The sequence below is a fragment of the Melozone crissalis genome, unplaced genomic scaffold, assembly GCF_028551555.1.
Source record: "Melozone crissalis strain CALT ecotype California unplaced genomic scaffold, PUWL_Pcris_2 ptg000042l_1, whole genome shotgun sequence".
NCBI lineage: Eukaryota > Metazoa > Chordata > Aves > Passeriformes > Passerellidae > Melozone > Melozone crissalis.
This window is the reverse complement of record NW_026535820.1, coordinates 4,703,988-4,730,735: the sequence shown is the minus strand read 5'-3', so window position 1 is coordinate 4,730,735 and position 26,748 is coordinate 4,703,988. Positions and strand designations below refer to the sequence as shown.

The following is a 26,748-nucleotide window of genomic DNA, read 5'->3' as shown; positions in this document are numbered from 1 at the left end:
ACACTTTGTCTGCCTCCTGTCCTTCATTTGCCATTTCACATGGTCATACTGATTCACTTACCCAACACAGGTTCTCATGCTTGGTATTTTATCACAAATCACTTGTAGCAAATATGTTTACTAACTCACTTTCTCAACATCCAGAGAACTGAACATATGGAATGCACATCACCTTAAAATCTGTATCTTACTTCTGGTAAGACTGATGGTCATATTTACACTGAGAGGTTAGCAGGTCACTGGTTCATCCCAGAAACAGCTACTCCAGAAGCTGATCAAATCTGGGCTACCCAGGACTAGACAAAACATAAACATAATTCCATATTCTAGGCACTAAGCATTCCTCAGTAAGTAGCAATAATAAGACTCATGGTCTGCAATGTTTCAGTAAAGTATACCTTCCTCCCAGATTATGACATTAGGACTTTTGCTCACTTGGAGACAAATTCCTGACCAACAGAAAGGAGAAGAAACTCTCTTCCTCCCTTCCAGAATCTCCACACCTTCCATTATTTTACTTCCCACCTTAGCATTCACACCCAGGAATCCTGCTCCCTGAGATACGCTGAAGTCTGTCCATCAAACAACATTATCAACCAACAGATAAAACTGAACTACTTCCAAGTTTACAGTTTCCAACAAAACTGACCAGAGGTAAAAAGCTTTTACAAGTATCATTCTAATTAAATTACTACCATTTCAAGCAGCATTGCCTAAGTCTATTCATGTGAAACCACTGATTTTATAACGTATGTTAAATAAAAAGAAAGGTTCTTACAGTGGCTGATATCAATTATTATTACAAGACTAGAATATTTGTAATTGCAGAGAAGCATGATATAATACTATTAGTATGAACAAGGTAAAACAGCAAACTTGAACTTTACTTTTACCCTTGAGAATAGAGAAAATCTAATTTCTTTCACTGTCTGATTGCTGCCTCTGCTCTCAGAACACAAGTTAATCACAGCACAATTTCATGGTCACGTATCAACTACATTCAGTAGGAAGCATACAAAAATTCAAGAAGCATTATCACCAGAAAACCAGATTATAATAAAGGTAACTACCTATTCTCATGTGAGGTAACTAATCTGTTAAAGACAGATGAACCAGAACAGTTACTGATGCATTCTTTTCAATGGGAAAAAGTAATCCCTGCGGAACTAAAAAATAGCTGGAAAAGAAAGATGAAGCCAGGCTTGACAACATTCCTTAATTTGCTCTCCCTCTCTCCAAACACACAACCAAAACTGCAACAGAGAGGATCTCAGAACCAGAAAAGCTTATTATCTCAGAATTACCATTCATTCTGGGAGAGAAGAAATAGAGAATGCAAGACGCAAGAACAGGGGATGAAAACTGTAGGGAAGGACAACACCTTCCTCTGTATTTTTTTTTTTGTGATGTAAACACAGAATTACTATGAAAAGCAGCTTAGATTACTCTATGGTACTGAAACAATAATGTGCCCTAAAATGGAACTAGTTGTCATTATTTAAAAGTGCAGCAGAAATGACAAAACAAACCCCTTCTGAATCTCCCCTTCACACACAGCTCCAGAAGACCTCTTTACAGAATTCTGTGACCTCTATGACAGAATTAATGGAAATACACAAAGCTTTTGCACACCGAAGCTAGAGCTGATCAAAGAAATACATTATTTTGCAGTTTTACAATGGCATGCATCAACCGTTTCCCCAAACAGGCAAAATGAGTCATGTACATGAGTTTCAACATAATTTTCCATTTCATCTACACTTTTACAGACTATCATAATTTCAAAGAAATCTCTGAAAACAACTAAGACCTTTGCTGGTTTTGGTTGGGTTCGAGTAATTTTCTTCACAGTAGGTTGTAGATGGTGCTGTTTTTTGTGCTGGAAGCACTGTTGATAACTCAGGAATGCTTTAGTTAAGCAGTGCTGACAGAGAGTCAAGGGTTTTTTTCAGTTTCTCACTCCACCCCACCAGTGAGTAGGCTGGGGCTGCCCACCACAACAGCCAGCCCCTACAGACCCCAGGGGTATTCCATTCCCCAGGGTGTCATGCTCAGCAATAAAAAACTGGGGAAGGGTGTGTGTGTGCAGTTTGCCTGTGCTGCTTGGGGACTCGCTGATAACTGGTCACTTGCAGCGGTGAGCTACTGCATTTTTCTGCATCACACGTTTCTTGTGTTTGATTTTCCTTGTCATTTCTCCCTATTTTCCTTTTTTTAAATTAATCTGTCTTTATCTCAATCCAAAGTTTTTGCCCCTTTTCCCTTCCAGCTCTCTGTTATAAGCCAGTGAGAGGCTGTGTAGGGCTTAGTTGCAGAGATAAACCACAACAGGCATCCATTATTTCATTCTCAATCTCCAGCTTTAATTCACTACTTTTAACATGACATTTGAACACTTTTCCTTACTCTCTTCAGACTGCTTACAGTTTTCAGTATAAAAAAACCTCAAACTAGTTTCCAGTTTTCCCTCTTTTCCTTTAAGACCTTATAACCAACTAATCTCATGTGCAACTATGAAAACAACAAATGTCTCTGTAATGACTAACACCAAACAGCAATATCAAAATGTCCAAGCAGGTCAAGCAGGTGCTGTGGGCAGTACTGGATTGTAACACTGAACAAAACTCCAATTTAAGAATAATTCACTGTTTACCTCCTATATCCAATTCAAAATATGATTTAAACCTTTAAAAGCATTTCGAATAACCTAAATTTCAAATGGATATCTTTAGGTATTATTTCCTTCTGGTTACTTAAACATGATGCCATAGTAAGTGAAGCAAAAATATTCTAGAGTGATACTTTGGCAGAAGTCAAGAATAACATTCTCATCAAGTAAGGAATAACTAAAATGTTATCTTCAGGATTGCCACACAGAGCTAAATTCTATTATATCATCATCAAACTGCACATTAGATTACAGGAAAAAGAATTCTTATAGAACTTGCTCTTGGGAAAAATGCAAACTACCATGAAGTGGAAAAATACTTTACAAGTTTATTATAAAATATGATGGTAGGTAAACCCCACACATCTAAAAGTACTTAATACATCTCATTCTATTTTTCCATTCTTGCATCAGAATTGTATTCAAGAAGAAGTAGATATTACATTCCCACAATACTGTATTCTAAACAACTGCCAGAGAAGCACATGAATAATTCTTAATTCCACAAGAATCTGCACATCTAAAGCCTAATTCTCACTGCAAGTATCTGAATAAAAGCTTATTAAATATATAATGAATTCAAGACAGAAAGCAGTGGCATTTTAAAGAACTGTAACATCTTAGGTAATCAGAAGGCAGAACTATCCAAAGCAGCACAGGCTGCAATAATTCAAGGAAACAAGTCAATGTTTGGAGTTCACATGACTTATACCATAGAAAACTACTGTGAGAAGGAATCAATTTGCATTCAATTCTTTCAAGTCAAAGCAGGTGGATAAGATCCAAGGAACAAGCAGTGAAGATGAATTTAAATTACACTGCTATCTATATTAAAAAAGGTGAAATCAAATTAAAGCATTAAAGCTTTGCTTGAATTGACTTTGCTTGCATTCTTCCATCCAAGTATTCTAGTGACTATCTCCAGTATCATACAAAATATTGAGGCAAATAAATGATTTAAAGACCCCACATTTTCCCTCATTAACAATACAGAAAATACTTCTCCATTTCAAGGTACACAAAAACTCTGTAATATAAACCCAGAAATTCCTTATTTATTTGAAAATAACTTCAATTAACTACACTCCCAACTATGTAATAAGATTATTACACATATGGTAACAGTTTAATTTTAAAAAAGTACCAAGTTTGAACTTACAGTAGTAAAGCCATATAACTATGACAGGGACAAAAATACCAATTTCCCCTTCAAAGAGAAGAAATTCCAAACAGATAATGCTGAGTATGTTCTTTCCCGAACTGGGTTATTAGAATTTATTTCTGAGGAAACATCTCAAACTTACTTCATTTCTGCACATCTGTTAGCTTCAAGCAGTGTTGAAAAATCTCATCTATTCAGCTAAAGTACTAAGACCCAAAAGATTCTAACAGACTCCAGGGAAAAACCTAAAATAATTACATCTAAGGAGCCCAAATAATGGAACTGGAGAAACATACAGCTGTTTTTAACTCAAGCTCCACTATCCTAAAAAAATTATAATCCAGAGATGCCCTCTGTGGGCAATTTTTGCTAAGTCAGTACATTTAAGAAAAACCAGTAAGTTTATGTCAAAATACATGCTGCAAATTTAGCACCTGCTTTCACCCAAACATTATCCTTAACATCTAAGCCACTTACAGATCATCCACAAAGCTTAAGATTTGCCAAGAGACAGGGTCCAGAGCACACACAGACTACTGAGGCTTCCAGCTGACCACTCTTCTTGCTCCCACAGAGCCTTTGTGCCACTGCCTCTGAACTACCCCAGTTTCAGTCTGTTTCCTTACCAGAAAGGAATGAAAGGAAACGTACTAAGGAGGTATGGAGAACTGTCCAACCCAGATTATGGTATTTTCCTATTTGATTTTTAACTGTAGCAGTTACATTAACTACTAAGAGGTGTAATTAACTTCATGAACTTTTAATACATCTATCTGCAATGTCAATGGAGTATCAGTGTATGCAATAGCAAACAGACAAAAAAAAAGAAAGCTTTATAAAAAGCCCCATTGGGATCTCAAAGCAGCACAGAATAATTAAACAGTTTAGTTTAACACTGTACTAATCTATTCCCCTGAATTATCAAATCAGGTTGACCTGTCTAATACTGGTAATAGTGCAATGAAAACTCATTACAGGAAGACAGTACTGAAATGATTTGTATTTTGGGTTGCCTGCAAAACAAATCACTCATTATGAAAGCTGAAATTGTTTCTTAAATGGAATTCCCAAGATACATATCACACCACTACGTCTTCCTCTAAATCCTATAAATAGCTTTTTCTGTCATACCTTCCAGGAAGAACAGAGATCTCCCCTCCCTTCCCTCAAACCCTCTTCAACACAGTTTCTAGAAAAGGTGGACAAAAAACCCCCTTATTTTTGGGAGTCCAAGAACAGGCTGATAATGGCACTAGTGTGCTGATTTTCTTCTGTTTTAACCCAGCTAAACCTAAAGAAAAATGGGATTGGAAGAAATACAGATGCAGGTACAAGCACAATATAGCATCAAAGTGTGAATTTTACCTGTGTACATCCTCTTCATTGTATAATATCATGAGTGTTCCATCCCTTTAAAAATTCCTGAGCTCAGACTTTAGCACAGGCCTTCAGTGAGAGTTTATTCACACATCTGTACAACTGCTAGTTCTTGCTCGGGTTCTTTACACCTTTTCAGTATACTTAGTTTCCTCTGTCTGTAAAATTATAGCTCACACAGCAATGGCACAGGGACAGAAAACAGCAAAGTTCTGTACATATTTAAGAAAATCACTGCTGTGGTCTCATTTAGCACGTATATAACAGAAAATAATTCTTGTACAAAAAAATAAAAGAATCTCAGGAGTATATGTGAACACTTCCACTTGCTTTCCATTCCAACATATTACACTGTTGCAAATTCATGTTTACAGGTATCCAAGGAGTAACCAAGGAAGCAGGTTAATTTAAGAAGCAGCATTCCAAACAAACAGCAGTTATATTTTGAGCCTGATAACTGTTGATGAAATTCTGTATAAATCCTCCCCGTTGTGCTCTACAAAATCTTGAAATCCTCTAATCAAGTGAAATGCTTCCTTGGTATGAGAAGTCATATCTCATTATCTTTGAAAAACATGGAGGAATAACCTTTGAATCATGTAGAGAAACATTTACACATACATACACACAAAGTCAAAACTCAGAAGTCACAAACAGTGACTTTGGTAGCATGCTTCAACTTTAGATGACACTAACTCCTTTGAAGAGTGCTAATACAGGAAAGGAACAATATCTGTTACTTCCCATGCCCTATTTTCTGATATGCTACAGATTCACAGCAAATCCTGTCCAAGTGTTCCTCTACTTTTATATCTGCACTTCAAAAGCTGTTATGTCTCATGCTCCTTATTGTTTTGGTTTTTTTTAAATCTTTGAAGCAATCTTCTCCTTTATTCTCAGTTTTCTTTTTAGCCATTTTTATATGGCACTAATACTAGAACTACAGGCTCTCCCCAGCCCTGCTCACAATATACCATTCAGGAATATGCAACTCTGCTGTAAATTTAGAAACCTGAATGCACAGCCTGTCTTGGTTCAGTCAAACTTAGAACCTGCTCCTTCAGTTTATTACATATGACATTTTCACATACAGAATCACTGGCAAATTATACAAAAGCAGAAACTACTCTAGTGGCCTTATTCTGCTTAAAATTAATTCAGAATAATTCAGTCCACAGGGGTTTTATAACTGGATTTTCTGTAATAATCCTTCTATTTGCAAAACCAAGTTGAGACTACTGTCAAGTTGCTTCTCTACTTGAGGAGCAGTGACACACATATAGGTCACACATTGCCAAGGATAACTGAACACTGGTCATTCTTAATAGTATTTATTTTCTAACATGTGGCTGAAAAGCTCACTTCCTACAGCACTAAATCCTCTGCTTCCCCTTATTACTATATGGGTCATCCTTAATTAAATCTACAGCAAACTCCCAGCCACACCCAAATTTGTGTTTTTTTCTTAGATCAGTATCAAAGAAGAGAAATAGACTTTTTAAACAGTTACAAGAGGACAGCCATGTGTATTTAGTTTAATCAAGAAGGGCATACCTTTCAAATACCCTTTGGCACCTCTTCCCACAATCTCTGTGAATAAGTTTCATGCTCAGAGCTGGTGGTACAAGTTGCTGAAAATGTCCATTAACATAAAAGGAGCTTGGTTGCTTACCAAACAGTCACTTAACCAGACTGAAAAAGGATCTTGCCAAGAGAGACAGTTTTCCAGTGTGCTTTAATCCAGTCTATCTGAGGGTGACCACCAAAAAAGCAGTTCCTCCTATTCCACTGTCTGTGCATATCTGCACTGTCCTTACACAATAGCTACCAAGGCACTGCATTTAAATAGCCTGACAATTTTAGTTTTCATTAGGTCAGAGAGCTATTTCAACTCACTGTAGATCTACATGACCCTGAGTTGCCATACCTCATGTGCATCTCATGTATTGGGAAGGAAAAGCTGGAACAGAATTGCCCATTGCAGTGTACACCAAAAAATGCATTGGAATAAATACACTGCAAAAGGTCTATAAAGTCTACCCACTATGTCTCATCAAGATCAGTGCTATTTCTATAAAATGAAGTAAAGTTTTGACAGGACAATAATGTTTCTTTATCACATAATGGGGAGAAAGCCTGCAGCTGTATATTCTTCTTCACATTCACAATGTGTATAATTTTTCTTACTCTTCCTTCTCATGTCACATATTAAAACACTTGTGAGTCGTGTAAATTCTGTTTCTATAGCCTACAATTCCAGCAACACAGCAACAACTATTCAAATGGAGACAGGCAGCACATTTTGAAAACAGCATAAACTTCATGTGGATATTTTTATTCCTTTTTTGTAATTCTTGCTGCTTAAAGAAAGAAGGTAGCACACGTGTGCTATGCACACAAATGAGTCAGCTACAACTCAGAACAAAGAAAGACCATTCAGCAAGAAAAATTTACAATAATGTTCAATGTTCTGAACAGCAAAAAATAAGTTACTACTTAACATCTCTTTCCTCCTGCCTGCATCATCTATCTATCTATATTAAGTCAGTACAACCGTCTTGCACACCTGCAATAGAACTGCAGATGGATTTTTCTAGTTAAAATGTAACAAAGTAAAACCAGATTAAGAACATAAATTTTGATATTTTAACTTAAATTTTAAAAGACTTGTTCAAAAAAATCCCACAACATAAATGAGTTCCTACACCTGGTTTTACCATGTGGTGAAGGGTAGGATGGGGAAGAAAACAAATGCTCTACTCAGTATTACTGCTGCTGCTGGGGAAGTACAGGTTTGTAAGTTACAACTGATTGGAATAACAGAACAGAAAATGAAATTCAACATGGAAACAGGAAAATGTGCATTGAGGAAGGTCATTAGTTTCTTAAGTAAAGAATATGAGGGGAAAAAATATTGCAGAGAAACACCAAAATAAGACAGATCTCCTACAAGAGTTTGACCAAAGTGCACACTACAACTGTTTAGGTCCAAATTACCACAACTTAAAGAAAAAGCCATTTCACTAAGTGCAACAGTATACAAAAAGATTCTTACCAGTAGCTCTCATAAAAATAGCACATGCTGGACTAAGAAAAGCAAGAATTGCAAGTCTTTGGAGACAAACAGACAAAACAAAACCTAAACAAACCATAAAAAGCAGCTTCTCTGCCTCAGGAATTGATTTTTTAAATACTCTTGCAAAGAAGCATAACTGACATTTAAACAGCACACAACAAGGTAAATGAATCTGACCACCAATGATAAATTCTGTAACACAGTGATTATAATCAGAATAATTGTCAGAAGCGAGACTTTATTTACATCACCTCTGTCAATGCAACCCAACATTACAAAGCACTCTGTGTGAATTCCTGCAAACACCTGTAACCCCCCTAAATAGAGTTGGGAATCTACTAATTGAATTAAGTTTCAAATTTAAGGGAGAGGGCAAGTTAAGGTGCAAAGGATGACAGAATTTAATAGTCTGAAGTAATACATAACTCCACCAGTCTCTAGAGAATAGTTCATGCAAGATAAGGGGACTCAACCCAACTCTTGTTTACCTGAATCAACTGATGGCACACATTGTTTTGTCAGCATATTCATCAAAGAGAAAACAGAGTAAAAAATCAGGACAGACAGAAATTCTCAACAGTGTATCCTGCAGAGAGACTGAGTACATCCAGTCCTCCTATCAATTTCCTCAAGCATTCATTACTTCACTTGACTGAGTATTTGCTCCAGTCAGAAGAGCTGTAGCTTGTGCTGTATGCCAGAGCAGGGCTGCAGACACTCTCTGGGCATGGTGGGTTTATGCTTCCTCCAAACCACAAGGAAACCAGTAGCTCTGTTGTTTGAAATTGTGAAGCATGTTTGCCTATTTCTAGAGAACGTGAGTCATCAATAACTCTTGATTTGCTACAGCAGATTGATATGTTGCCCTGTGAAATTTTGAAAAGTCAAAAGTAAGCCTCAGTTCTTCTGCAAACTTAAAATAATATAACTGACTATGTATGACATTTCTGGTGAAAGCCATCAGACAGGAAATGTAGTATCATGTCCTACAGAGAAAACAAGACTGTGATAATGCAAGCTTGTGACTTTTCCATATCAAGTTTGGCTTCCCCTCTTTCCATTCCTTTAACTGAACAGCTTGGTTTCCCTCACTATTAGAATCAGAAACTCAAGCACATTGCTTTGCTTGGAAAAGTGTGGGTTTCTGTCAAAAATAATAATAATTTTAAAAAATAAAATAAATATATGTATGTCAGAGGTGGAAACAAACTTTGCAGACAGAAGATTACATTTGAAGTAGGGGCAGCATTTTTAATCAATTCATTTTCACATGCCTGATAAAGCTTATCTGAAATGAAATACATCTAGAACAAAATCCCGTGATTTGTACCTCATCTGAAGGGACACAATGAGCTTCTCTCTCATTTTTAAGTTTGACCTTTAAGTTCAAAGCAGGCAAACATGAGCAGTCTAACTAAAAAAAAAAAAATCAATCAAAGATCTGATAGTGTGAAACAGTCTCACCCCTCTGCAATGTAACTGCTGGATTCTTCCACCATATCCATGCCTGTAAGAGAGAAATTTCTGCACACTCACTTGAAGTCAAGCAATGCAATAAATGGAAGGCTCAACAGAAACATGTCTCTTAAGTATCTGACTAACTCGTAAAGTGTAATTAGCATTTTAATTGTTTGCATTTACAACTGGCAAAGTATCCCGAACATTCAGCAGAACCTACATTTACAAACACAAAATGCTGCATTCCAGCTAGGATTCAGTTTGCTATATACGATGTTTCTCCCTGCATGCTCTCGTGCGTGCTGTCTGCCCGACCTCTAGTAAATGCCAAGCTGTCACTGCAATAGGGAGCTGAGGAAGCTGAGGTGCAGATGGACCAGGATGTCGGCTTCAGAATTTGCCCAAGCATTATCCACAGCCAGAGAGCTGAACAATAATCATGGAATACAGGAGATCAGATACATATAAAGGCCTCTGATCTTAAGCATCTCACTCTTTACCCGTCCCCTGCTTCAAGAGTTTACGCTCTCATGACAGCATGAAAAACATTGTAACAGAAGTAGTAAAAACCACGAATTCAAGTCACAAAGTCAGTTTCTCAATTTCTCCTCAGCACAAATGGCCTCATATTTTAATGACAGTATTACAGTTACACACATAAAGTGTTGCAGTTACATAAACTCACAGAAACTGAAAGAAACAAAAACTATTTTCACTTATGTACTTGGGTTCTTAGTGAATCAACATTTTAAGGCCTAATCAAACCTAACTTCGAGCTCTCCTTGTGTTATACAAGCATTCGGTTCTTCCTGCTTCAGATGTAACACAGCTTTTTACACCTACATGCAAAGTTTAATTCTAGAATGAGTGTATCTTCAGTTTGTAATGCCATTCCCAGAACATCAGTATTTTCAATCATCATTTCATGTCACAAGTCAAGGATTTGTATGCAGTAACTCCAGTCCATTTAATTAAGAAGAAATTTTTTTCTTTGTAGCTAACCATGCATTTTCATACATAAATTAAAAAAAAATATTGTTTTGAACTTTTGTACTACCCAGATCAAAAGCTATTTCACCATAGAGTACAGACATAGTAGAAAAATAAACTTCAAACAAGAGGAATGAAGCTATCTAATACAGTTTGATAGACAATGAATGTTTCATGAAATACATAAGCAAATCAGTGTCCAAAGATGCAAATAAAAGCAGATCAACCCTATACCAGATTTTCAAATAAAGTTAATGAGAGCTTTTAGAACTGGGGAACAAACCCAGAAATTAAATCTAAAAATATCTGACTGTATCGGACAGAAAGATACAAGAACATCAAGTTTTTCTTAAACCCTTGATATCCAGCCTTCATTTTGTTTCCAGGAATGGCCAACAGCATATGCTCAAGTAAATGCAGATTACAAAAGCAGGGCAGGAATGCTGCAATAGTTCCCTCCTACCAGTATTTAGCCATCTGTGGCTTACGCTCTTCCTGTGCAGAGACTGTTCCTGCAGGCTTGACAACCCTTGTTAAATCTTCACTTAATCACTTTTCAAATAATTTTAACTTTTGGGAATGAATGCAATTACAAGCTGCAGGAAAGAATTTTTTTTAAAATAAACTGGGTTCTTTACAAGCCCTCTGTATCTGCATTATGAGAAATTACAATGAATTACTCTCTCTTAATGTCTATGCCACTCACAATTTTACAAACTTTACAAATTTTTTTCCCTTCAGGGAACAAGAAGCACAGTCTGCTTGATCACCTCTGCAAGACATTCCACACTTCCAATTCTCTTTGCTGACTTCTGTATCAAGAAGGCAGCAGAGAGCAAAACTGCCCATGGAACATGGGGTATCTTTATAAAGCAGCCTAAGAGCTTCATTTTTTTCTCTATTGTTTTCATATTTGTCTTTTTGACAAAGGAATCAATATTTTGATGGAATCAGTCACAATAATTTAATGCCATGCACCCTCTTGACAGATCTAAGTCCTATTTAGAGCCCATATTTGTGCACCCCCAGTTCTGACCAGTTTCCCCCTCCATACAGGTCAGTTTGCATTTAGCAGCACCCTTTGATCAAGGAGTGGGTCAGTATAGCATAAGTGCTGCCTTTGGCAGATTGTTTTCACTCTGTTAAGTATTTTCCTTAACTAACCTCTATAACCTCATCACTCACCCCTAAACACCACAAACCTCTCCAGAACTGAAATATCTCTTTGGAGGGAAAACAGGTTATGTCATCCTTGAGAGCTCAGAACCTTCAGGAGCCTTGGATGAGCAACCTGGTCAATGCTCACTGTTAGACTGTACTACCTTACACATATCTATACACTCAATGATTCTGCAGATCTGGGATGGTAGGTGTCCTCTCAGAAAAGTCCACATTGATTCCTCCTCACCACAGCACACACATCCATTCTGTTCTCCACAAGCTTTATTCTTTGCTACAAGCCAGACTTGCCAGGCTGAAGCTCTCAAGATTTCTTCATCCCTTATATCCTTGGCACCTTTTTAAAGAAAAACAAAACCAACCACTGGCTGTAGTCACATTTAGTACCTCCCATTCCTTTGTTAGCAACTAATGAAATTTAAATCTTACATGTTCTATTAAACAATCCAACAATTTCAGATTTGAGGCCCTTTAAAAACTCCTAATCCTAGCAAGTTAATAGGAGCTTTAGTTTAGACTTCAAATTGAGGTTTTTCTCCCAAGTCATTAATTATAATTCCTCTATAGGAAACTTCCTCAGCTTCCACAAACAGCAAAAAGTCAAGTTTTGATCTTCCTTAGCACCTTTGTAATCCCCAAATAATTTTGTGATACTGTTATCACTTACAAGCAATATGGATGTGGGTGTGTTTTCTCTGCTATTAGCTCATACTGGCTTTATCACAAAGCTTGGAGGAGCTTTTATCAATAGCTGATATGCACTAATTGTTAACAAAATACATGACAAACAATCAGCTCTAAGATTCTGCTCCCCATTCTGATCCCTCCATCTTGTGTTAGTCTTTTTGACATAAAAAACCCATGGTCTTTAATACTGCTATAAAGCTGATTTTGAGACTGTGTTTGAGCATACAGTGATGGGATTGCTCATAGTTACAGGTGAGCTCTTCAATTGCTACATCTTAAACCAATTCCTGGGTACTTCTCAAGGACACAAGAGCTTCTCAGTACATCTTAACTCAGTGTTACCTGTAAATGCAGCTGAATTTATTTACCTACCATGACTAAGCTTTCTGTCAATTACACATTCCTACCTTCATAATTAATGCTATGGAATTAAGAACTTTCCACAAATGATCCCTTCCTGGGATTCCTTAGGCATTCCTGGCCTAAGACAGCAGCCTCATTTTAAAACCACTGATACCTTCTCAGCTGACTATTTTTAAAGACTTCTGGCATTCATATATAAGCAAGCATACATTCCTTTCTGACAGAGCTACCTATTGATGAAACTATTTCTTGAGACTTCTGATATTTTCTACTGTGCTCTATTTGACTTTTGCTTGGTTGGTGACAAATGAAGACTGAAATAAATGTTTTATTAATGCTTTGTATTTATTCTGGCAAAGACAGGCTGCTGCAGAACAAGGCTGTCATTATGTTTCTCAGTCTTGTTTCTGGATCATTTGGCAGTATGAACAAAAGCTACATGTCCCCTCTTCACACAGCCCACCTCTTCAGTAGACTTTGTCATGTAACATGATGCTTTGAACATTCCTTATTCATTTTTTTTCAGCAGTAAGCGCACACACAAAGCAGTGATAATGCATCCTTATTCCATACTTTTTTAGAGTATAGCCAGCTACCACAAACTACTATCATATACAATTTTCACAGATCACCCAAGGCAATAAAAGTAACTACACCTCTGCTGTGCCCTCCATAAACACAAGTATACAACATATTAAATAGCTGTAATATACATACAGAACAGTCTCATGGAATAAAAGAAATCCTGGAATAAATGATTATTCTATGCCAGTAACCTGAGCATCTTCATCTCAAAACAGGCATTTATTTTGACTGCTGGAATATTTTTAAAATAAAACCCAGATTTAAAGCTGATCAAACTATGGGTAGTAACCCTTCCTACATTCTGCAAAAAGGGAAGGCTTTTTAATTATTCTCCTGACAACATGGACAATCATTTGCTGTAACATTTTCAATATGGGTAAGCTCTGTTTCTCTTCTGTGAAATGACCAGAACCATGATTTGTCAAAAACAAGATACAACCAAGCACAGTAAGGTCTTGTGTGGTGTCAAGGTTTATGAATCAAATTAAAATATCCCTTCATAATATGGGGGAAATCTACATTTTATTTTTAACCTTGCTGTAGATATTTGAGTGCAATCATTTTGTTCTCTTTTGGAAATGTGTAGTTTAAATGGTAATTTAAAAGTTGAAGATTACTAACCTTTATTTCAGACTTTAATAGAAGGTAATTTTAAGCCCATGATACCGAGAGAAATTGCAACAAAACCCCCAAACAAACCCCCAACATATTCCCATTAAGTAGCCTGCTCACTACAATAACTTCAAAAGCAACAAAACACATGACACTGCAAGACTCTTATTCATTTCAGATACTAAAACTTTAAAATGTCACATGTAAGTCTATACATGAATTATACTACTGGTAACCTTCTAATTACAAGAGCACCAAACCATTTCCCTCCTACTGTAGCTCTAAATTATAAGAAAATCATTATCTTTTTCAGCTACAAGATGATGGCCAGAAGACTACAATTTAATGATTGTTTACAAAATTCACAACTCATAGTTATAATTGATAGAGGAAAAAAAGAAGGATGACAATTAAGTATGGACTTAAGTTTATTTTTTTGTCTGTGGTATGCCCCCCAAAAAGGTTACAACCATATCAAGACGGTAATTTACCCCCAAACAAAAATTTGAACTTGTATTAGAAAGCTCCAGCTTTAAATCAGAACTCCTGACATGAATGCTTTTAAACAAAGCATTCAAGGTGACCATACTGACTGTTACTGAAGTCCTGATTTCTTCATTAAGTGCTGATATAGGAAGCAGGTCAGACAAAGATATTTAAGTAACATAAGAAATAAAAATATGAGCATTATTGAAAGCGCCAGTGTGACTGTCTTCAGTACAATATATATATATGTTCATTATTCATACAATTAAATCTTAATTTTCCATGTTCTTTACATTTATTTACAATTTATTTTTCATCCAGTAATGTTTTTAGAAGTTCAGACTGCATAAATTAGGACAATTACTCATATGACAAGTATTCTTCCTTTTCTCAGATGCCCACAAGGCAGCGAGTGGAAGGCTACTTAAAAGGCCATCACTACACACTATTATTAACTCTGCTCAAGTATTATCAACCCTAACTCATTTTGCCAACCATGCTACAAGAAAGTGCTTCTTTTACCACTGCTTACCAAACTGTGAAAAATTTCAGGCATTCAGTTCCATATTTACTGGATCCACTGCATGCATAGTTCTAAATACAGTATCATGGAAAAATGTACTTGCATTGACTATGCAAATTCTTTTTATTTAACAATACAGCTAAATTTACAGTTCTTTAACGACATGTCCTAAAGTGCTCCTAAAGAACAAGCGGGAAAGGCACAAGATCAGTGAAGGAGAAAGAAAAAGTAATTACTGTTAAATAAAAACTGTTACAAACTACAGCAGTCAGTCAAAGAAATTGCCACCTGCCTCAAGCTCATCACTGAAAGGCCTAGAGAGCAACCAAGCAGACAGCAGCTTCAGCTTTCATGTGATAAGAAGACGGACAAGGAAAGAATGGTGCAAGTGCTGCCTTCCCTTTAATATAAAAGGATGTTAACCATTTGAACATTTGGATTTTGTTCTCAGCAAGACTCTGGGGTAGAGGTCAAACTTAGGTGCAGAGAGGAAGAGAAAAGGAGCTAAGATACAAACCTGAAGCTTCTCCAAACATCACTAACTACCACAGACTATATATCTCACAGTGTTAGGTACAATTTTAAAGAAGCAAACTATTTCTCTTTACAGCAAAATTTCTAAGCTTTTAACATCTATTTATATGCACAATCACACAAAATCAGGTTTCATGTCTTAAATCACAAGGGGAGAACAGCCAAGTGTCTCATTTTGATGCAGGTGAAGAAAATTTGAATCACACTTCTCAGACACTTAGTTTTTATCCAGCTTTCAAACTTCCATGCAAAAGCAGCTGCTCTATTCTAGCAATTTTACTTAAGGTCATAAAGCCCAGTCTCCATTTCAGAATAATGGAAACAAAGGTTAATTTATTCCTATCCAGTTTCCTACACTCCACACAAGACCCCTGCCAATATTTTTGCACACATCACAGTCCATCAGCCAAATTAAGCAAGCCAAGTTAGGACTCTGCCTTTTCCAGCTTTCCTGAGCTGCAGAAAGAACTCAGTGACTTTATGTTGGCTGCTGCACTCTCAGTCCAGGTCACAGTACCACTCAGATCTTTATACACACCATTAGCACCTGCAAGGTCACTGCCCAGGCATGCAGCAGGGTGTCAGTTTTACACACAACAGAACCACACCTTTCAAAAAAATACCTTCCCTTGGAAGGGCATTCCCCTTATTCTTACAACCTGCATCAAAATGTACAATGCTCTGTGCAAGTACATCTGCATCAATTCATAGAACAGTTTGAAAACTAAAATAGGATGGGAAGCTACCAAAGAAATCATACCAGTGGCACACTTATTTTTAATTTACAGATTTGAAACTCTGAGAGTCTAGATCATACTATTCAACTGGACAGTTTAAACTATAGTACAAAATGTTGTCTAATATCTTCAGTAAACCTCAACAGTTTTATAACAATTTCAAAGCCTAAAAATATCTCCTCCCTCATTTCTCTCAAACTGCAAAGCTGCACATTTCAATGTGAAGGATATTGGTCATTCAAACCAACTGCAGTGCAAACTGACACCTGGGGGTAACTTCAAGTGAAATAAAAAAAGGAGTAAATCACTCTTGGATCCAGCACTGGCTAAAATATCTTCATGTAAAATATTTACCAACCTAATTACACTTTTATTTTTACCTGAAAAGTAGGAATAACATAACAAACCCTGTTGAGATTATTAGAACAGCAAGTGCTAAAGGCAGGATGTGCAGAACTGCTGTTATTAATGGATCATTTTCTTGAAATTTATCTCCCTCCGTGTTTGAGTAGACAAAAAAAAGAGAGCTTGAATAAACCCATTTATCTCAAGTGCAAGTAACTTCAATTCTGCTTAAAATCTAATTTTTCTCACATAAGAAATACATGAAATGAAAAAAAACCTGAGGAACACTGAACAGCAGACAAACCATTTGAACAAAAACAAATAATACACAGCATAACATCAATAACTACGCAATCTTGTACCACGTGAGTATATATGACACAGTACCAGGAACAGAGGGACAGTGGGAAAAAAATAATCAAACCTTCTGAAAGTCATTTAAAAAAAAAAAAAAAGTCCACAGCAATCATGCCCTAAATGTCCTATTAAAAGATACCTTTGGTTTTGGAAAAATGTAGCTATGCTATTAAACTGTTTATCCAATTCTAAAATAAAAAGTGTGGACTTAAAAGAAAACCATCCATGCATGACAAAACAGCTCTAAGTTGTGTAAGGTACAGAGTTAGTACAACATCCACGTTCCCTATCCCAGCTTTTAAGCTGTTCTTGACCACAGCACCGTAACAAGAGCTCAGCCTCCCTCAGGACTTCAAATTCTTTTAAAAGTTCATGCCTCCCAACTAAAATCTCATAATCTACTAATACACTTGAACTTCAAATTAAAGAAAACCAGCAAACAGCACCAAATCCAGAAACCCCTGAAGAAACCCAAGCAAAATCTCCAACACCAAGAAGAATACCTAAAAGCTAAGACCAAGGGTAAACTAGAAAGAAGCAACATGAAAAACAGGGTGGGGGAAAATATCAAACCAAACTAACCAACCAAAAATCACAAAATATCCCCTCACACCAAAATGTGTTAGTATTTATCAATGCAAATGAAATGCTATCAATAATTTTTCTACCAGTTTGGTAATTTTTACTTCTAATCATTTGAAGTTAAGAATTGAAGAACATAAGAGTTACAGAAGAATAACAAGTGGTGAAAATGCCTTATAATCTACCCCCAAACTTTAAAACTGGTAGATGACCTGCCTTTTTTGAAAACTGTTTTTTAAATCTTTCTCAAATCCTTACTGATTGCCAATTTTGTTCTCACTGACATTGTATCAGTCACTCCAGCACTTTGCCTGGGATCAACATTAAGCCAATACACCAGTAATTACCTAGGTCATCCTTGTAACCATGCTGGCACAGTAGCAGATGTCTTCCAGTCCTTTGGAATTGTCTGAGCATCCCAAGATTGATTAGAAATCAATAAGGGAATTGTGCCAGGTATTTCAAACTCTTGGGGCTTGACAGACCTATTTTTAGTGTCTCTCTACATTTATACTGAAAATGGAAATCATCAAATAACAAGTATCATCTACCTTATCTCTCAAAAGGGATTTTTTTTAACACTCCCCTGCATTCCATTACAGACTCAATAGATTATGAGCTGGATGGTAGTGTTTGGTAGGTTTGGGATTTTGTGTTTTCTTCTTCATTTTTGGTTACCACATTAAGTGCTTTTCATAGAAGCACCAGTTACTATTTGCCCAATTATCCTTGTACAATATTCTCTTTCTATAAAATCCCATAGAAGCATTTTAAGTTCTCCCTGGTTGTTTGGAAACCTCTTGTACGTGATTTTTCTTAAAGGTCTGTTTTGCCTAGGTATAACTTACAGTTTCTTCTACTAGGTACTTACAGGAAAGAAGTACAGGCTAACTGAACTATGACTGTATGCATCTGACTAGCACAGCTACTACACACTATTTCTGCCTTTTAAACACACACAGTAAAGATCTGCCTCCTTTACAGATAAAAATTATCAAATTTCTTACTCAGCTGTATTTCCACGATATTTCCCTCCTTCCTTGAAATCTGCAGAGCTGTTTCCCAAGTCCCTTCAGCCTATAAAGCTCAACTGGCAATAGCTGTCATTCACAGACCAGAATATTTTCGCCCTGCAAACCATCAATTTACACACCACACAGGAAAGCTTTCCAACTGGATATAGAAACCCCAAAATTCTTTTCCCCTGCCTATTTGAGTCACTCATCTACCACTAGCTGTTGCAGAATAGAATAAGAGTCACAGGCAAGTTTGCAGGTCTTGCTTCCCAAGCTCCTGGCAGCATTCATTTAATGTACAAATTAATCAGCAGCCTGATAAAAGTATCAACACCAATAAAACCCCCAAACTGAAAGCTGGGTGCCCCCACAAAAAGACAAGCCTTACTCATCTTTGTGAGTCCAGGATTTCACCTAGGATGTTTGCCAAGAACAGGAGAGACTGACTAGAACACCAATGGTTGATGCCTCCCTCTTTATAAACACCCATAAACACCAAAATCCTTCCTGACAACTGCACAAGTTTACATATTTAGAAAATCTTATCAAAATGCTATCTCCATACTGACTGCCTTCTGAAGGATTCTAGAAAGTCTGGAATGTACAACTGATGTCAACAGTTTTTCTTTCATTTGTATATGAAGAAGACACATAAGAACAGACACAGTTGTCATCCTGAATGAATGACACAGTGGTTAGCTGGAAACAAGAAGCAAGAGAAAAAGGAAAATATTACAGTCACGACAGTTATACACTAGAAAATGGTACAGGAAGAAAAATCAACTAGACCAAAGCCCCACAAGACAGTAAAGGTAGTTCTTATGAGAAACAGATGCATTCTGGTCACAAGGCAACAACTTCCCACTTTAAGCTTCAAAATTCTAATTAGGGCTCTAAAATATGCAGCAGAATACAGGTATTTAAAAGCTGTGTCACAAAGATATGTTGAAGTCTTTCAAGATCAAATTTTAAAAGATAGTGAAAATCAATGTTCAAAGTTTCAAAATATGAAAGGCTTTAACTGAACACATATTTCAGGATAAAGTCAAAGTTACCTAAAAGAAATACCATTTTTAGCTTCCAAGACAAAACTCAAGTATTTGATATTCACTCTCCATTAACATTTTTCTGACCTAGATAAAATCCACCATGTTTTCTAGAAAAGTGTTTTTACATATATCCTGCCAACCGCCCCTTTCTCAAAAGAGATTAAATCTCATCAGCACTGTCATCCTGCACAGCCAAGGTCTGATAACATCTGAAACAACAGAATAGCTAAGCACACACAATTTTCCTTAAATTAGCTCTACATAAACAGCACTTTACATATCAAATGCTGAAGGCAACCTGCAAAACAGTTTATAGGGCCAACTAATCCTTATTGTTACCAAGCCAAGTTTTAAATCTTTGCGAAAGTAGAGGAGATTGTAACCACACTGAAAGCCTGCTAGTTAAAGTCCAAGCTCAGTACAGCAAGCAAAAGGAGGGAAGGGCAGCTGCAATTTTAAGGGGTTTTGGTTTTTAAAAAAAACCCACGCACATCTTGGTTTTTACTAGCATGAAGTTTCAATTTATCCTCCTTGCTTACAAACAAGTGTTTCAGAAGGACAATTACAATCAGAAAAAAAAAAATGTATGGACAATAGCAACTTGTAAATTGTGAAAATAAATGCCTATAGCACATGAAGACAGCACAGAATACTGCAACACCAATCTCTCTGTATCCAGCAAAGAAAAAACTCCAAAAATTCTGACCTTCAGTTTCTACAAAAGGACAACTAGTTTTCATGAAAAAAAGAAGGCAGCCTACCAAGAACAGCGCTACCCAAAATACAGACAGGAATGCATTTTTAACTGTTTATTATAGTGTAGAAGGTATTTTCCAATGCACCCAGAATTCCCTCCACATACACAGTTATCTACTAACCACACTCATTCTTATGTATCATGATTGCTTGTATATGCAAAGGACACAAGATGAAACTTGTGAAAGGGAAAGGTAAAAAGGGAGACAGAAAAACTTAAGTAGATGAGATGTCATTTGCAGACCTGCACAGGTAAGGACAGATGAACCTTCAAACCTTCACACCTCTAGGTTAGCTCTGCTCCAAGCATAATCTGTTTCCAGAGAAACTAAAGGTTTATCTATAGCCCACTGCTCCATCGTCCTACACACACACAGAGGCAGCACAAACTGAACAGAGATGCCACTTTCACATTGCATGAGACCACTACATCATTCAGCAGGATCTCTGCATGACAGACTGAAATAAACAATACAAGGAGCACTAAAGAACCTTCTGGAACTAAGTTTTGGCCCTCTTCAGTTGGTAGCTCCAGAACTCCAGGTAGCATATGCATAATTTTCTTTAAAGTAATACTAGGGACATATCTGTATCATTTTACATCACCTGTGGCTTGGAGTTTTATGGAAGAGTTACCTGACTCCTGATCTGCAGTTGAACTAGCCGAATTTATACAAGCAGGGCATTCTGGTGTGCCCAGCTTAGTGCTCTGAAACCACCTTTTCAGGCAGACAAATCCACGCTCCAGATTTTGATATGAAGCACTGACAATTTTTTTTCAGTCTATTAAAAATTTCATGTTCAGATGAGGATTTTTTTCCCCCAAGACCTTTCACTGTTTATGCAAACACAGTGTTTTTACAGTAAGGTTTCCTAGACTGTAGCATAGCTGAAAAGCAATACAGAAACAGCAGTGGAGGTAACTCAGTGGAAAAGGAGCTTCTAAATCCAATAATCCTTCTGACAGCTTGCTGGCTCATTGGCTGGTGCCTTCTGCAAGTGGACAATTTCAAGGATAAACTCATTCCTTACACAGATAAGAGCTGCTGCTATGAAAGTGAACAATACAAAGCTCTAAATAACCTCTACTTCATTAGGTGACTAAAGAAATCTTGTGTTTTCCACATAGAGAGAAAACATCTCAGAAAGGACAGAGTTAAATTAAACTCAAGTGTTCTGTATAAACCCAGACACAACCTGGTGAATCATCAAATACAGGATGCTATAAGTATCAGGCTTAATTTCATCCCTGTTAAAAAGCTAAAGAACATCTATAATTCAGGTTGTTACTTAATTAATATTTTGCTTTCTTATCTTCTAATCACTAGAAAAATGGTCATACTAGAAGGAGCTCATCTTAACACCTGTTCAGAGGTCAAACTACCACAGTCTGGAATGCTGCAAGGTTTTTCTCCCCAAGACTCACAAATTAAAAATAGATTATGTATAATCTTAATGGAATGCAACAGATTTATAAGAAAATATATGGGGATTAAAAATTACAAAGGGAGGGCATTAAAGATTCTTAAAACACTGCTTTTTAAATTCAATCCAAAAAGCAGAGCTACTATTAGTTTGTCTGTTGTACAGGGATACTGTATTTCTGATAATTTTTTTATCAAATACTTCAATAGCAAATAATTTTATACAAATACTATAAAACAATGGCAATAGTAGCTTTAGAGAATGGAATAAAAAGCCTGAATTAGTAACAACTACTAGTTTGAATATCTGACCTATTATTATTATTATTACTACCTAGCAGTAAATAAAAAGCAACATTTTACTACAGTCAGGCAGCTGGGAAAAATGTCTTAATGGAGCACACAGATAACTTCAGTGACAACAAATCAAATATTCACACTGGAAAAAAAAGATGTTGATTTGGAAGATATGGAGTTACTGCCATGATTTTTAAAAGCTGCTTTTTATTTAACTACCATTTCAAAAAATCCAATAAAACCTAAAGTTTGGCTTTGCCAGACTTGGCACCAAATTAAATTCAACTCTAAATTACAATTTTACTGATGTTTTATCATTAATGGTGCTGCTCTTCAACATAAAGCAGTAGGAAGTCCGTACTCTTGGCTTAAGATGGCAAAAAAGCATCCAGCTGTAGTCTGAACAGATGAGGAGCTAAAGGGACAGAGCACAACACATGCATTCTATTTCACACACTGCTACAAAAATCATAGCTCAGCTTTAACAGCTAACTGTACTCTGGGTGAAACATGGATGATGTGTACTTTTGTCCAAAAATTTTCTTATAGATAGACATGAGCACTACTCTACTCAGGACAGAGTAATCAAGAGTAACCAGACAATAGACCATGCTAAATTTACAATCACCAACTGTATTTTGTTGTGCTGCAACTAAAAAACAAAAAAAATTCAATAAGCCTCTGCAGTAGGTAGAGGCTTTTCTACCAAAAAATACCGTGCCTGATATTTTTCAAGCTCATGAAGCCCCTGTCTATACGTAAGGCAGTACACACAACCTTCCATTTCTTCTTTCCTGCCTTAATGATTTTTATACCCACATCACATTGTTTTCCTGTTTAAGCCCCAACCAGATCCACAGGAGAAGGATTCAGTGAAGCTGTAGGATAGAAACCACTGGGATGTGTGCTTGAGGGTCTCCTCAAACAATTAAATTTCCATGACACAAGAGGCAGACTGTACAGTCTAGAGGGCTTGCTTTGTAATCTGTGGAACACAATGGAGCCATGCTTGGAGGGATCTGGATGATACTTAAGATAAATCAAGCTACTGAAATAAAGTATGGCAGAAACACAAGATTATACCAGTGTCTAATTCTATGGATGACATACAGACAGGATAGAAATTCAGTTTAACAATAAAAAAACATTTCTCCGTTTTATTTCTAACTTGAATGCACAGTCTAAAGTCAACAGAAGGGCCAAAGGGTTATCAATTTAATTTCATCTGCATAAATCATAAAATTATTGTTAACCACTCTAGTGATATATGAAAAATGTAATAAAAAACTTGTTTCGCATTGATTTTAATTAAGAAGAAATAAATAGCTGAAGTATGGTTATTTCTGCCTCTCCCTTTGTCAGGATCTTTCATAGACAAAGAAATCAAGAAAAGGATGGGGTTTTTTTATTAAAAAAAGTAAGCACTAACATACGAATTAATAGAATGACAAGGGAACAACTTCAAATTACTTATACTCATTTTTAAAACAAACAAGTTTCAATTTAACATTATCTCGTCAAACAGATCCATTTAATCAGACATTACTGTACAAAATCAAGATGATTATCCCCAAAACAGAAACAATTACACCACAAAGGGAGGGACATAATCCATTTAACATATTACTTAAATGAAACAGGCTTTTCTCTAGAAGTCTTTCAGTAAGTATGTCAGTATTTTGCCACATAGGGTCAAGGCCCGCCTGTGCTCATCATGTCAGAATCGTGAAGCCCAAGTTGTCCTTTTAGGCTGCCTGTAACTGGATGCCTGCATGTGCTTTGTACTATCCAGCCCCGGTACCTCCCTCACGCTTCCAGCCGAGGCGGCGCTGACACAGCTGCACCACAAACCCAACACCCTTCCTTCGGCCCGAAGTAAACGTTCCCACATATCGGGAATCCAACGACATGGGGGCTGGACTAGGTGATCTCCAGAGGTGCCTTCCAACCCTAACAACTCTGTGGTTCTGTTATCATCCTGGCCGCTCCAGCTGCGCCATGCATGAAGGAAGCTCTCTTCCCCATCAGCTGTGTCTCCACCAGGAACGACTCGCCTAAGGCTCTCCCTCACACATCTCCCGGACCATCCTCTCCCTCTGCAGCCCTCCTCCCGGCTCCGAGGAGCCACCAGCTCCAGACATGGCCCGATGTCATTGTCTCTCGCTCTCCGCCACCCCCTCTTCCTCACCCGTCCCTCCGCCCTCACCGCTGCCTGTCACCTGCTCCCTCCCCGCCGGCCGTCTGCTTCCAGGTCAGCTCAGCTCAGCTCTGTGTCTGCCTATTCATCCTGCGAGCGGGGAGGAGGAGGAGGAGGAGGAGGGAAGGAGGAGGAGGAGAAGAGCCCGGCGGACGCCGCAGCGCCCTCGCCGCTGCTGTCAGCACGGGGCCGCTCCCGGCGAGGGGCGATGCTCGCCCGCAGCCAGGGCGCCCACACCTCCGGGGGGCTGTGCTGCACGACCCGAACCTGTGCCACGGCTCAGCCCGCAACCGCACCGCCCCCGGCCCTTCCCTGCCGGGCTGCCCCTCTGCCTCGTTCCCTCAGAGACCGCACAGCCCCCCCGCAGCACAAACAAACACAGGCAAAGCGGGCCCCGAAGCGCACCCCGACCTCTGGCCGCCCCTTCCTTTCCCTGCCCGCCCGGGTTGCGCCTCACCTAGTGCCACCTCGCAGGCTTTGCGCAGCTGGGAGTGATGCGCCTTCTTCACCTCCTTGTCGGCCAGGATCTTCTCCAGGGCCCGGGTCAGAAACATGTTTTTCGTCTTCTTCCCTTCATACATGGGCGCGATCGAGCCGTGAGAGGAGGAGGAGGGTGGAGCGGGGAAGTGAGAGCGGGGCACCGGCCTCTCCCACCGGGAGCGCTGCCAGGGGCCGCGGCGGCCGCGGGGGAAGGGCTCCCTCGCAGGGCGTCCCGACACCCGCTCGGCGGCTCCCCCGGGGGAGGCTGGGGTGGGCCCGGGCGGTGCCGACAGCCAACCCCCGCGGCTGAGGGAAGACGAAGCCTTCTCCTCCCTTCTCCTCCCGCCCCCGATGCGTGTGTGCGCGGACGGCGCCCGTCAGTCCCCGAGCCGCCCCCGGCCCGCGCCCGCCTCCATCAGCACCGGCGGCGGCGGCCGCAGCAACAACCTGCCCTCGCCATGTTGGAAGGAAGCGACGTCAGGGCCGCAGCCGGAGCGGGAGGAAGCGGCGGCCGTATCCCGGCAGGCAGGGCGGGCGGAGGGAAGCGGGAGGGCGGGGGGCAGTCGCCTTCTGCCCGCCCCGCGGCCGCGCTACAGGTGGAGCGGAGCCGCGGGAGGCAGCTAGGAGGGACGCACGGAGATGGCCGCTGCCACCTGGGAGCTGGATGAGGAGGAGGGGCAGGGCTTCCCTTCCGGGCCACCAGCGCTGGGAGGTGGAGGAGGAGACGGAGGAGGAGGAAGGCTCTCCCAGGATGCGCCACCTGCTCCTCAAGGGCGGGCTTCGCCGGGGCTGGGGCAAGGGATCTTCCTGGGAGAGGAGCTGCCCTTCTTCCACGGTCGCCCTCCCTGATGAGAAATGCCCGGGCTCCGGCTCACGGGGAGCGAGCGGAGAGCAGCCCCCGGCACCCAGGAGAAAGGACGGGAGAAGCGCACTGGGGCGTGGGAGGTGTCCGGGCTCCCCGGGGCAGTTCCTCAGCCCCTCCCCGCCTGGTCCTGTCGCTCCTCGGGTGCAGAGGAGCGCTGCACCCGCGGGTTTGCGGGGTGCCCTTCCTCTATCGCCTGCATCCTCTAACTAAAGCGCTGCCGTCCCGCGTTTCTTCCCGCTGCGCGTGCTCTAGGAGTATAGAGCACTGAAAAAAGTAATAAAAAGCTCAGGTCGACCCTGCCTAGCTGGTAAGCGGCGAAAACATAACAGGACCACCTTTTGCACTCAGACCTACTAGTGTACTAATATTTAAAAGTCGAATTTGGCGCTAACTGAAAGCAGGTTTGGTTTAGAAAACTTTTACCTGGTTAAAAAAAAAATCTTAGACATTAATTTGGGAATGAAAGAGGCGAAGTTCTAGATGTACCTTTGAAGCAGAGTGGGACAAGGCTATAGACAGCGTCAGTGTGCAGAAAGGAGGGATGGTTGTGGAAAGCAAGGGGCACCTCTGACCTCTGAGGACAGAGCCAGCACACCACAAAGAGGTTATCCCCAGCAAGCCTTTTCAGTCTGTTCTCCGTTCCTGTGGTTCTCGTGGATCAGTCAGGAGCACAACCTTTGGAAGTTAATCCTGACACCTTCCTCATTCAGCAAACCTTCCCAGTCTTTTCTTTATTCCTGTGGTCCTGCTGTATCAGTCAGGAACACAACCTTTGGAAGTTAATCCCAATGCTCCTCATGGAGCATTTAAGAGAGTTTGCCCAGGCTGCCATGCCAGTGCTAAGGCCTTATAAGGAATTTATTTGAGCACCTGTTTCCTTATGTACAACAGAGCCATTGTAGCTGCATTAGTAAAGGTACAGTGCTGTCAGCTTCCCAATGCA

At 39.2% G+C, this 26,748-nt stretch overlaps 1 protein-coding gene across 1 annotated transcript in view; it reads right to left on the bottom strand.

The window, feature by feature from the left end:
- The window catches only part of ARFGEF1 (ADP ribosylation factor guanine nucleotide exchange factor 1), an 84,384-nt gene extending 59,210 nt beyond the window's left edge, over positions 1 to 25,174 (bottom strand). Inside the window, exon 1 of the mRNA XM_054284640.1 lies at positions 24,918 to 25,174. Coding sequence (XP_054140615.1) covers positions 24,918 to 25,041 — 124 coding nt within the window. The 5' untranslated portion in view covers positions 25,042 to 25,174. The remainder of the gene's footprint in view (positions 1 to 24,917) is intronic.
- Between the last annotated feature and the right edge of the window lie 1,574 nt (positions 25,175 to 26,748).